Genomic DNA, 14496 nt, shown 5'->3' on the forward strand with positions numbered 1-14496 from the left:
TGCAAGCAATACTTGTATGAATTAACACTGAGTTCTAGTAAATGCCATACTACTAATACTGTAATATTTTTGCAACAGTTAAAACATTGCAAATATTTGTAAATATGCTGTAGAAAACTGCTTTAAATAGCTATCAACTTTGATTTTGTTTTAGGTGAAGTTTGTAGATGATGGAACTGAACAGAAAGTAGAAGCAAAAAAATTGTTTGACCTACCTCAGAAACTGAAAAATATATCATTTCAGGTATTGTAGAATCCTTTCAAGAGATTAATATAATTTTTTTTTTCGAAATTTCGAAGCCCAAGTCATTAATTGAAGTATTAATTTTATCTTGGGCTAACCATATGCTAGTATATTTTTCAAGCAAACAATTTTAAAATTCATTCAGATTCTGTTTGAAGCTTTTAACTAGGGATGTCAACTCGGTGAAGATTTACTAATCAATTACTCGTTGGATTTACCAAGCGATACTCAAATACTCGCTTGGTAAATCGTTTACAAAATGGAAACACAAAATTATACTCTTTTATGTACATTTATTGTGGCTCGTTGTCTTATGATAGTAAAACCCTCAACATTATTTTTCTGAAACGTAGGGATTTCTCAATTTGTTTGGTAACTAACAATCATGCTGATGAAAATATATGCTCTGACAATTCAGAGATGGGAGAGTGAATAAGATAAGCTAAAAACATAAGCCTTGGAAAAGTACTCATATTTATAAATCCTATATGTACCTTTTTGCAGAATTTTAAATGGCAGTTAAACGCAAACATTCTAATAATAATTTAAATTTTATTAATTTTGATTAATGAATAATAATTTCCTGGCAGGCAGTCTCAATAAAAATATTTTTTTGTTTATAAACTTAAGAAAGCAACAATATTCTCACAAAAGACCAATTAGTCGAGTATCATTTTGGTAATTGATACTCGGTACTATCGAGCTATACTCAAGAACTCGTTGACATCCCTACTTTTAACAAATAAATTAGCTGTAGATGAAAACATTTTTAATGTCATAGATATAAGAAGATGTGCTAATGAAACAACTTTCTATCCAAGTCACAATTTGTAAAAGTAAACCACTATACGTCAAAGTACGATCTTCAACACAGAAAACACACCATCAGTCTATTGAAATAAATGATAGCAACTTGACATATTTTGGTTAATCTTGTTGCTGACACACAAATGTTAATCATGATATTTTATCTTCTCAGGCTGTTGATGTATACATATGCAGAATTAAACCTATAGATAGTGATGAAGATTGGACACCAAGGGTAAGAATTTCTTCTCTTTGTACAATGGATATTTTTTTGGGGTGATTTTTTTTAATTATTTGTGTTATTATTGAACATCTGTAAAATGCATGAAATATATGCCATTGAGCTTGAAGCAAGCAGGATTAATTTAATTAATATGGTTTTACTGACTGAAATATCCTTTAGAATAGTACCTGCTTTTATCATTATATTGTTTGTTTACCTTATTATAAGACAAATTGTTTAATTGATGTAATGGGTTTTGTTAGTAAGAATAAAACAGAATTAGGTCATCCGTAGAATAAAAAAAATGAGGAAGCGTCAGCTAGACAGCGATCAATTCACCTGAAATGTTAAAAGTTTGAAAATATGTCTTCTATGAAATAATATCCAGACAAAACTTTCAAATGATTTATTTCTGACAGTTCATTAAACACTTTTTAGTTGACTTTGATTAAAATATGTCATTCCTGTTTATCACAAAAATGCAACCCTGGATATTACTTTAAACTACGAGTATTTATTTCTTGCCTTGCAGCAAATTTATTATAATCATGAGGGAGATTACTTCAATAAAAGTCAATTATTTAGCTTGTTATGCTACATAAATATGCAAGAAAGACATGTTATTGTTAGTAAACTATTTCAGTAAATGATGAAAAATATTTGCATACTATATTTCTAGGCCAGTATGTTCATTCATCAGCTTATAGAACACAAAGAATTAGATGGCAGAATTGTTTTGAGGTAAGTAGAATGAAATACAAACAATGATGAAAATAAAGCTGTGGTATCTGTAGAATTGTTTGTAGGCAAAAGATGTGAATACAAAATGTGAAACTCTGCAGGTAGAGATAATTTCAAGGAAAGGAATCTTTGGCTTAAGGCAATATAAAAGGACAAGTGACAAATATGGTGTTCTTTTATAACAAAAAATTCTGAATCCTTGAAACCATTAGACCAAATCAGGACTGACCTTGACATTCATCATTCTAAGGTCCCAATGAATATATTAAGAATTAAATTGTATGTCACAAAATGTGCCAAAGTGATATGATAGTCAAAATAAAATTTAAGTCTATTAACTCCCATAAAAATGGTCAAATTAAAATGACAGGATGATATGGTCTACTGCACCTGATGGCAAATAGTCCTATCAAGTATATGAGCTCTCTGTCTATTGGTCTCAGAGGAGTTGTATTACAATATGCCAAAAAATAACCAATGTCCCACAACTCCCACCACTAAGAACTGATTTCAATTATCAGTTTTAACAAATAAGAAACTCTGAAAAACCTGCATAAATCGTCTGCTAGTGTACAGTGTAGCAGTTTTGTTACTCTTTCAACATGTAATAACAAATGTACAGTGGATTGAATGTAAAATAATGAGATTGGTATGATTGCCAATGAAATAACTATCAACCAGATAACAAATGATGAAAAAATAATCAACTATAGGATACTATATGGTCTTACGGAATAAGCTAAAATAAGCCCTGACATGACAAAATGTAAAACTACTCAATTTAAACAACTATGAGACTAATTTATGTACAAAATAACAAACAAAAATCAAATATGATATACAGCAACAAATGTCAACAACTAAATTACAGGCTCCTGACTTGGTACAGACATTTACAGTATTATTGTAATATTTTTGTTTGTGTGGTGGATATTGCAGAATGTTGATAGAATGGTCCACATTGCAGACTTATAAACATTGATACATAGTTCTTTGTACACATAAAATAAAGATGTTCTAATTTATATTAATAAATCCACTTTTTATTATCTCACAGCATGGAGAACACCCTTTGGCTTGATCCTTTGGTTGAGGAGATTGAATTAACAGCAGTTGGAACAAAAGTGCATAAAATGTATGTACGTTCTGAACTACTGAAGAATGGTTTTGCTGTTGATAACCCTAAGGTTTGTCTATTTTACTTTATTTTTTAAGTTGCAGATTTGAAATTCATCTCTGATTACCCAAGAATGTTATGATTGACAATTCAGGGTTCAATGATCATAATTTGGTCTTTAAACCAGGCTTTTGAAGGTTTACTTTGTCTGTCTATTCACATTATACTCAAGCAAGAGAATGCTTTGATAAAATTTCATGAACTAGGTATTTAATATTTGAATTGTTAGGATAAAAGTTCCTGAAATTCCTTGGATTCATTTACTTTATGGTATTGTTGGGATTGGTTATTGTAAAATGTCTTTCAATTTTGAAAAATCTGATTTGTAATTATAGAGTATTTTGATAAATTAATTTTGCCAAATGTTTATTTTACAATTATTTTTTTGGCCTTCATGTACTCCCATGGTTCTTTGTTAGAATGATTGTTAGAACTTAGCAGAGGACACAGAGTATAGTTTGAAAAAAAATCAATAATTATTATTGACATCTTCATATAAACAATGAATGGATTCCTTTTGAAACCTTTACAAAAAATTTCATCTTTATTTTTTCAGCATCTACAAAACCTGTATGAACTTTGTAAAGGAAAGATAAAAATTCCAGATATCAATAAGGAATTGCACAAGTAAGATGGGAATAAGTCAATTGTATTCAAACGCATACAAAAATATTATTCTAATAACAATTTCATTATACAGAAATCATTATATTGGGCCATATGTAATTTAATTATTAGGTTCTTGAATGACAATATAAATATTGAAAAGTAAAAAAATAAAAGAACAATAATCTAAAAATATCACATAATATATAGTGGGACAGCTGAAAGCTTTCTGTGTACATGTACATTTTGTGAACATCTGTCAGCAAATTCCTTAAGTTCCATTATCATGATAGTTTTATGCAAAATACAGAAGATTTGAATAATACTGTGATAAGTTTGGAAGCTATTATTCTTATGCCAGTTGTCAAGTTTTGGCTGTGTTGCTCAAACTTACATTGTAAGTTGTAGGCATGCTTGGGGAGGAATAACTTGGAATTCACTTTAATAGATAAGATAATAAAACAAGGTATCCCTTCTTACAGGATTCACTCTCGTATGTTGTCATATAAGAAGGACAAGAGAAGGTTCTGGATTATTTGTTATAACAATCATGATGTGAAAAAGATTTTTTTTTGGGAAAACACATGCACTTTTTGTATCAACAAAAAAAATATTTCCTGTAGTATTTATTTAATTTGTTGCTGATTTTGATGCCAATAAAATAGCATTGATATATGAATTTTAAAAAAATGATTCATTTTTTATCTAGTTATTGTTTTATCTATGATACATAGTGATAATAGCAATACAATCCTAATTTGAAATCGTAGATAGAATAGGGGCCATATTGTTGTCTTATCAAACCTATTCATTGGGAGTATTTTTCTGCAGATCTGAAGAGACATTATCAGTAGACTTACTGCCAGAGAATTCTGAGTTCCATGAAGTGTATGTATCTGCAGTGGAGTTGCCCAACCTGTTCTTTGTACAGAGGAAAGAATCTTGTAAACAGTAAGTTTTGTAAAACTTGAAATACTATGAATGATATGTCTAAAGAAAAATATCCAGTTTTTTGGTATCTCTTGATGCATCTTGTATTTTTTTGGACTAAAATCAATTTGCAACCTAAATGTTTGATGCAATTATGGAAATTTTGTTATATTCTAGACATTGCATAATAAGTTGTGTTCCTGTAATATTTATGGTATTGATGTATGAAATACAATATTTTCCAAGGTAGAGCAACTAGTTAGGGACAACATGATTTCATATCAGAACATTCTGTTTGAACTGAGCATTCTTTTGTACTGCATTGTTCATTGTTGTTTTGCTTCTTTTTGTGTTTATGAATGGGTTGGATAAAATCCAAAACCAGCTGACAGTATGATGATGTTGGGTTTGGGATTGGGCAGAAAAAAGTGGGTACCTAATTTGCACATATGTGTTGAAGTTATGTACCTACTGGTATAGAATTCTTCAAAAAATATATACTAATTTTCCGGACTAAGGAGCAAAACATTTAAACAGATTTTTTTTTAACTTTACAAGTTTGCAAACTAATTTAGGTTGTGTATCCCAATATTGAGTCGTTAAATGTTTTTTTTATTATTCATTATACCAAACTATTGAGTTTGAATTGAATGTTGTCATATATGGATTTGTCCCACATTATTTTATGTACATTTCATTATTCCACTGATCAATATATTGAAAGCAGTTGAAATCTTGACCAATTTACCATATTTATTCTCATATGCAATGACAAAAAGTCTCCAGTACTAAAATGCTGTTGTTAAACCAGAATAACTTCTAGCATGCATTTGCTGAAAGGGAGACATGTTAAACAGATTTACCTGCAAGTTATTCTCTTTTAATTTGTACCATTGCTCCATGATTTAATTTTGATTGTATTTCTTTAAAGACTAGAAAAAATGATGGACTGTCTCAATAACACAATGGACAGGTGTGACGAAAATATGCCCTTCACAGAAGAAGATTTAAATGAGGCTATATGTGCAGCCAAGTTTCCAGATGATGACAGGTTGGTTGGTTGGTTTATAGTTGTTTTCATTTTATTGTCGAGTCTGTGACATCTATTTCACAAAAGCGAGACAATAGTGATCCTTAATTCCATCTTTGGCAACTGAGGTATTAATATTTAGGTTCAGTCTGTTTTAAGATATCAATAACTTGTGTATGACCAAATACAGTACTGGGTATTTAGAACAAAATTTTGAAATTAAATAGATAGACTATATTTTTCATTTACATTTTTTTACATTAACAATTAAGCCCGGCCTATGTATTGATTGCAGATTTCAAAGCTTTGGATCTGCTACTGACATTTAGCTTTATGACCTGCAGGGTCAGATTCACATGGGTTGCACCTGGCTTATCCCCTTAAATTCTGAATAATATCAATTTTAAACAGCTCCAAACTTTCCCCTTGCTCAGCTCCTCAATTTTATTATGGTTAAACCAGCCATATCTTTAAATACTGGTAAATGAAATTACTACTTGAAATAAGGTTAACCATATGATATTGAATGAAAATGCATAAAAAGATACTTGGATTATCTCCCCCTTTTATTGCCCTGATATGAAATTATCCATTTTTGCCATGAATAAATATAATTTTAAGCTCTAAAATACAGTACAGTTATCTTTCATCAATGTATATTTGAGAGCTAAATCTTCATATAATATACTAATAAATCAACCATATTATGCAAAAGTTGTGTTGAAAATAAACCATTTCTGTAGAAGCAAAAGGAATATGCTGCGGTCATAAAAGAACATGTGTTGGGTAGCAGGAGATGCTTACCTAAGCACTTGAGTTCACTCAAAAAAAAATATTTGAGAGCAGACTTGGATTGATACCAAGTGTTATAATGAAAGTATTGTAAACGTGCAAATGTTAGGGAAATGATGTAGTTGGTTCTGGCTTAACACTGCATACAAATTCACAATATGGATGTACACAAAACTTACAGCACCAATACTTTGTACAACACTGAAAGTGCAAGTATGTTGACTTACAGGAATGACTGTTCACATTTCAAATACCATATAAAGCTGATACATTGTGAAAATAATTTTATAAACTCTTTTAAAAGAATTTAATGCTTTTTTTATAATTTTATTGGAGTGTACAAGTGATTACCAGGCATATTTTGTTTTAAGGTGCTTCATATTAAAAATTTGAACTCGAAAAAAACTTTTACAACCTGCTGAAATTTAAAAAGGACAATTCAATTCTAATAATTGCATTTTTATTCTACAACCATGAAATAAAAAATTATTGCAATTTTTCGTCTGTTTTTCAATGCTTTCGAAAATGTATGCAGATATAGCTGTTGTATTTTACAAAGCATCATTTGATATAAGTAAATGACATTTTTTTTATTTCAAAAGCTTGTATAAAACCAATGTGATTAAAGACACTAGAGATACATGAAATATGTCTGAAACATTTGAGATTGAATTTATTTTTAAAAATTCTGGTAAGCAATGAATTTACCCATAGTCCTTTACATTCGGAAATATTGAATTGTTTAAGGTTTACAGATCTGTGTTCTACCAGGTGACATAACTTTCCTGCAAACTCTTAATAACTTAACTGTCAAATGAGGGTAAAACAGTTAAAAGATTAAACTACCATTGATACTCACTAATTTGGGATTGAAACTATGTCTGGTAGGGGTATCCACTTATTGACAAGGGTAAAACAATCCATTTTTTTTAAAACTAAAACATGGACTTTAATTAATTTATGCCTATATTATTTAGAGACTGAACAAGTTCTTTTGTAGTCTTACAAATTTTATTTGGTTTCATCCTGTTATTTTATTTTGACTGATTGTCCAGTATATTTGACTTGTATATTTACAGATGGTATAAAGCAGGGCTTCCAAAACAGTCATATATTCCGGTCATTTGTATAATGTCCGGTAAAAGTCCGGCTGGGCAAAGCATGAAATGGTCATATACTTTTTAGTTTTCAAGGCTTTTTTACATAATTCACGATCTTTTTGACCCAACCTTTTACCTTTAATATCAACACATTTCCGGTCATAAATGTGACGTGATGATTAATTACTATCAAAACAACACCTACTTCAATACTTTTTAATTTTAATCAAGGCTAATTAGTAGTTGGACAGCTGAAATCTACCTGTTCAAGTGACAGGTGAACTATGATCAGTACCGGACATCGTATAAATTGATCGGTTTATTCACAATTTTTTTTCTTACTTTTCAGCGGTTTGTTTCTAATTAATTTAGTCCAAAAGATTAAAATTATTAGAAATTAGTTTATCAACATGATTTGATGAAAAATTTTAAAATGTTTTAAATGAAAAATCGTCAGAACTACGTCGTATGAACTAAAACACGTGTGCGCATGTGCACAGGTGGGAAATTTAATTATGCATCCTACATTTCTTCAAAAATGCTAAAATTATCATTGATACCTGTATCTAACGTTCATTTCAAGTATTTTGTTGAAGAAATAACGTGGAAAGAGCTTCTTCACTCAGTCGTGCTTTGTAAACGTACACAGATTTTACGTATCCGTTTATGGTCCATGTTTTACCATTGTCAAGTCAACGTCCGGTTAGAACAATGTGAAAACGAAAGTAAAGTTTGACAATGCCATTATGCACAAATAAAAAGTCTAAGGCAGATATGAGCACGCTGATGTGCACACTTTGAATGATGCACTGCCAATTTAACAGTTACATCCGAACATCAAATTCATATCAAAGTAAAGTTTAAAATCGTTTTTTTTTTTAATGTAATGTCAATCATTGGAATGGCCATCTGATTATCATAATTGCCTTTTGTTTGATTAAAATTGGGATCAGATATGAAATGTCCAGCTGGCTCAAATATTTTTTGGAAGCCTTGGTATAGAGTAAAGGTAATTTCTGGACAGGAGGAAGGTAGTGTAGAGGTATTTTGATTTGACTGTTTGTACAATATATTTGACCTGTATATTTACAGATGGTATAGAGTAAAGATGATTTGTGGACAGGAGGAAGGTAGTGTATAGGTATTTTGTTTTGACTGTTTGTACTGTATATTTACAGATGGTATAGAGTAAAGGTGATTTGTGGACAGGAGGAAGGTAGTGTAGAGGTATCTTGTGTTGACTGATTGTCCAGTATATTTGACCTGTATATTTACAGATGGTATAGAGTAAAGGTGATTTCTGGACAGGAGGAAGGTAGTGTAGAGGTATTTTGTGTCGACTGATTATCCAGTATATTTGACCTGTATATTTACAGATGGTATAGAGTAAAGGTGATTTGTGGACAGAAGGAAGGTGGTGTAGTGTAGAGGTATCTTGTGTTGACTGATTGTCCAGTATATTTGACCTGTATATTTACAGATGGTATAGAGTAAAGGTAATTTGTGGACAGGAGGAAGGTAGTGTAGAGGTATCTTGTGTTGACTGATTGTCCAGTATATTTGACCTGTATATTTACAGATGGTATAGAGTAAAAGGTGATTTGTGGACAGGAGGAAGGTAGTGTAGAGGTATTTTGTTTTGACTGATTGTCCAGTATATTTGACCTGTATATTTACAGATGGTATAGAGTAAAGGTGATTTGTTGACAGGAGGAAGGTAGTGTAGAGGTATCTTGTGTTGACTGATTGTCCAGTATATTTGACCTGTATATTTACAGATGGTATAGAGTAAAGGTAATTTGTGGACAGGAGGAAGGTAGTGTAGAGGTATCTTGTGTTGACTGATTGTCCAGTATATTTGACCTGTATATTTACAGATGGTATAGAGTAAAAGTTGATTTGTGGACAGGAGGAAGGTAGTGTAGAGGTATTTTGTTTTGACTGATTGTCCAGTATATTTGACCTGTATATTTACAGATGGTATAGAGTTAAGGTAATTTGTGGACAGGAGGAAGGTAGTGTAGAGGTATCTTGTGTTGACTGATTGTCCAGTATATTTGACCTGTATATTTACAGATGGTATAGAGTAAAGGTGATTTGTGGACAGGAGGAAGGTAGTGTAGAGGTATTTTGTTTTGACTGATTGTCCAGTATATTTGACCTGTATATTTACAGATGGTATAGAGTAAAGGTGATTTGTGGACAGGAGGAAGGTAGTGTAGAGGTATTTTATGGAGACTACGGAGATAAGAGGACTGTAACCAGAGAAGATCTCTTTCAACTCCCACACGATTTCATGATGGTTCCTTTCCAAGCTATTGAATGTGAATTAGCTTATGTTCAACCCAGAGGTACTTTGTTATTCATAGATTTTAATGGGTGAAAAAAATCGAAAATGATTTGGTTTATTATGAACGTGAAGGGAAATAATTTCAGAAAAACTGTGTCTCCAAATCGAACTCATTTATATTATGCGTTCAATACAAATAAAGAGGGTTGTTGAGCTTAAAAAAATATTTGTTGAAATTGGCCTAACTGGATTAAATTACATGATAAAAAATGCATGGAAATCATATGTGTCTAACAGATATAACCAATGCATTAGTGTGCCCAGTTTTCAGGATACCTGAGGCAAGCTTCAGTCAAGTTCTTAAATGCACTCAATTATTAGCCTTAAAGTGAAATATAAGAATAATATCAGAGTGTCCTTGATACTTTAAAATTATAAACTGCCTTTTAATATAAACATGTTTTTAACATCTCACAAGGATATATGACATTTTTCTGATCATGTTAAATTAATAATATAAAAAAGAAGATGTGGTATGATTACCAATGAGACAGCTGTCCACAAGAGACCAAAATGACACAGACATTACCAACTATAGGTCACCGTACTGCCTTCAACAATGAGCATAGCCTTTAAAGACGGAGCCAGTTTTTTCTATGTTTTATTTCATTATGATAGAATTTTCATTCATAAGATTTAAATAACCTAAAAAGTTGCCTTTGACTTCAGGTGATGATTGGGACGATGAAAGTGGTGACCTGTTCTGGGACTTGACACATATGGTTAATGATGACAAGAAACGGGTTATGGCTAGTGTAAGTCAGTATTCTCTTGTAGTATGATAAAGTAATTGTAAGTGGGACCAGTTGAATTAAAATGTTTGCTTTTGGTTATTTGTTTGTTCTTGGTTAAGGATACTGAATTAATCTTTTTCAAGTTGATAGTAATTACAACAAAAATGCATATACAAACATGTGAATGAATAGATACTTGCTTAATGATAGTAACAGGGATAATGGTATATTAATATAAAACTTGAAGGTAAAAATTTCTTTAAAAGTTCATCACATTCTTGTGCTATTTTTTTTTTTTTTTTTTTTACCAATTCCCAAATCTCTCTACTGTTGAGCTGTACTGATTGTTTGTTCAATACAAAATTGTATCCGACAATAATTTGGTGAAATGATTTTTTTTCTTTCTGATTTCTGATGAAATACTCATTCTTTGAACAAAAAAAATAATTTTTTGGTTAAAAAAGATTGACTTGATAAGTAATATTTTGAGTATAGCATGAAAAGCAAGTTTTATGCAATATAACCTTTGCTTTGGATGTCATTTGACAGATTTTTTAAACTGCAAAACTGATTCAACCTTATCTTCTTCCTATGGTTGAAAAACTATTTGATGTTTGTGCTGTTGCATTGCTGTCTCATTGCTGTTTTCCCCGCATTTACCTAAAGTCATACTATGTCATCATTTCAGGTTGTATCTAAGTCTCCAGCAGTGTATTCTGGATTATTTAAGTATGAGGTAGTACTGTATGACACAGACACATCAGATGATGTAAACTTGTGTCAGGAACTAGTCTGGTCCAGCCTGGCATCACCAAAACCTAATTCACCACTCCAGGTAAGGTTAAGGGGACAGCTGCATTCCTCTCCTATTGTTTGCAAGATAGTCACTAGATGAACAATTTCTTTCCTTAGCTGAAACAGATTCCTATTAACAACATTAATGACAACTTGAAGACTGAATGAAGTTTTCCTTTTGTTATCATTTGAGATTTGATAAAGCATTGAATTTTAACAATATTTTTATAGAATTGTAACATTGGCACCTATAAATGCATTTGTTTGACAGAAAACTCTCATACTTGGCAAACTTGTTTAAACCATATATAGTTCACCCCAATATACAGTGAATTTTGATTTGACCATTCCTATTGGAGTTTAGGGGCTTACTTTTTTAAACTTTTGTACCTCAATGAAACTGTGAAAGCAAGACCTCTGACACTGTTAGAAAGCTCTGGTACTTGATAGGATTGTTATTCATCATTTTCACTACAGAAGAAGGCATTTCACCACAGCTGAGCATAGCACATTGTTCAAATAGACCTAGCAAACTTTGAAAAAGGAGAAAGAAAACAGGAATGTTTCTGACAAAATATAAATTGCTTGATCAACTGAAAAAAATCCACTTGATATTACAAAAACAACAAGCTAATAAGTAATAAACAAAGAACTACGAAAAAATATAATACTCTCATCTTCACTAAGCACTGACTATGACAAATAGCAAATTTACACCATGGTCCTAGTCCCTGTGGGATATTATATTTTCTTAATATTTGTATTTGAACAGGAGCTGTGTCCTATTCCTCAGATGGGCAGAAAAATATACAAATCTACAGCACAGAAAATACCAGATCTCTGTGGCATCATATACTGGGAAAAGGTGAGTAGAGGGAACTTATCTTTACATGTATAATACTTACAAGTTTTGTTCAATATATCATTCTTTCATGTTAGGTTATGTGTTCGTTGTAATATGAGTTGTAGTAAGATGGCTAGCATTGTTTCATCAAGCATGAGAGAAAACCAGCATATAGATATGACGTGAATGAATTATTTTTATTCTGATAGAACAAATTTTTTTATGTCCCATTTATTATGCCCCATTTATGGGCATTATGTTTTCTGGTCTGTGCGTGCGTTTGTCCATCCATCCGTCCGTCCAACCACCTGTTCGTTCGTCCGTTCGTTCCTTGTTTGTACGTTCGTCCTGCTTCAGGTTGAAGTTTTTGGTCGAGGTAGTTTTTAATGAAGTCCAATCAACTTGAAACTTAGTACACATGTTCCCTATGATATGATCTTTCTAATTTCAATGCCAAATAAGGGATTGTCCCCCATTTTCACGGTCCTCTGAACATAGAGAATGATAGTGCGGATGGGGCATCCGTGTACTAGGGACACATTCTTGTTTTTATGTGGACTAAAAATATCTCAGTTTTACTAATGTCTTTTCCTCATCGTTAGTGAAAGTTAAAAAAAAAAATTATGCTGTAAATTGTTTCCATTTGCTATTAAACTAGATTAAAAGATATTAAATTTCTTCTTATTTCTTCTTACGAACTAAATGATATTTTATGATAGGAGAAAGATATAACATGCATAGTGGTAGATGTATATACACCGTGTATCATCAGTACACCGGATATAGGTACTAACCAAGCAGGCATGATCGATTTTGACCTTACAAGGTAACGAAGATCTTTGTTTTGCTTTATCAATATTCAATGTACATTTCTCAACATTTGAAATTCCTGCTCCCAAATAATTTTTGCATCGTTTTTTTCCTATTCATAAAACAACTTTGATATTCAAATAAGAACAATTAAGTTCTTATGCGCAAATAGTTGTGAAAGTCAACACCCACTTTCAATTTCGATACAGTTGATAAGACATTTACATGTTTTATCGGAAAGAAACCTAATACAGGGCAACAGTAATAGTTACCAATCATAAACCTACCTGTGATTACTCATTCCTTGAAACTGTTTGGGTAATAAACGAGTATATAAATAAAGTTTTTGTGTACGGTGTACAACAACTTAACTATGCACCGTACATAAGAATTTATGTGGTCAGCTAAACACCGTACACAACACTTCTTTAGGGATAAAATATAGAATAATAACATATGTATGAAAGATTTCAATGCCAATTATTGAAACAGCTATACTTATTACACACACACATTGACCCCCTATCAGAAAAAGAGTTGCAATGAATATAGAATTATATCGGATGAGACGAGGACCAACTTCTTTTACAAGTATTTGCACATGCTTTTAGTAATCCCTCTTGTTTTGGGAAAATAATGAGACATCTCTAATCATCAACCTACGACCAAATCATTTCTTAAAACAGCAATTATGTTTAGATTGAAGTACACATTGATATTATGTGAACAAAACAAAGATTTTTCGTTACCGTGTAAGATCAAAATCCCTCATGTCCGCTTGGTTAGTACCTATATCCGCTGTACAATGATACACGGTGATATAGGTCCACAGTAAGTTGACTTTGTAGAGGACAAGCTTAACTTCATTCAAGTTAAACAAATATCTAATTTTTCAAATTTTCATTTTAGATCACAGAAAGAGCGAAAAAAGCACCAAAGGATATCTTTAATATTGTTGGACAAAATCTACAAAGGTAGGCAGTTATCTTTCCAACTTAATATTAATTCTATTTTATGTGTTGAAATCTGTTTTGATATTCAAACCATATGTGAAACTGATTAGTTTTAGGATGATTTAAAAAAAAATGATAGTATTAGATACAAAATTATGTAGGTAAACAGCAAGCATTGATTCCTTAAAATAAATTATATTTTTATGTCACTATTATTTTTATTATGACTAAAAGATCCAGGACAATTATGGTTGTCTTTTTCTTGCTTTGTTCAAGATTGAACCTCCACATTTCTTTACTCTCAACAGTTGAATTAACTTGAGGGAGAAATTGTTTTGCTATTGCTGTTTAATCTATATA

The 14496-nt window shown here is 31.4% G+C and overlaps 1 protein-coding gene across 4 annotated transcripts in view; it reads left to right on the forward strand.

The window, feature by feature from the left end:
* LOC143079744 (uncharacterized) overlaps window positions 1–14496 on the forward strand; it is a 98495-nt gene that overhangs the window by 52827 nt on the left and 31172 nt on the right. For all 4 annotated transcript variants that reach the window (XM_076255300.1, XM_076255303.1, XM_076255301.1 and 1 more), the window contains 12 exons: window positions 155–244; window positions 1224–1286; window positions 1954–2015; window positions 3073–3202; window positions 3749–3819; window positions 4630–4749; window positions 5660–5779; window positions 9826–10001; window positions 10670–10755; window positions 11423–11569; window positions 12302–12394; window positions 14093–14157. In XM_076255300.1, the coding sequence (XP_076111415.1) occupies window positions 155–244; window positions 1224–1286; window positions 1954–2015; window positions 3073–3202; window positions 3749–3819; window positions 4630–4749; window positions 5660–5779; window positions 9826–10001; window positions 10670–10755; window positions 11423–11569; window positions 12302–12394; window positions 14093–14157 (1223 nt within the window). The remainder of the gene's footprint in view (window positions 1–154; window positions 245–1223; window positions 1287–1953; window positions 2016–3072; window positions 3203–3748; window positions 3820–4629; window positions 4750–5659; window positions 5780–9825; window positions 10002–10669; window positions 10756–11422; window positions 11570–12301; window positions 12395–14092; window positions 14158–14496) is intronic.

The sequence above is a fragment of the Mytilus galloprovincialis genome, chromosome 6, assembly GCF_965363235.1.
Source record: "Mytilus galloprovincialis chromosome 6, xbMytGall1.hap1.1, whole genome shotgun sequence".
Taxonomy (NCBI): Eukaryota; Metazoa; Mollusca; class Bivalvia; order Mytilida; family Mytilidae; genus Mytilus; species Mytilus galloprovincialis.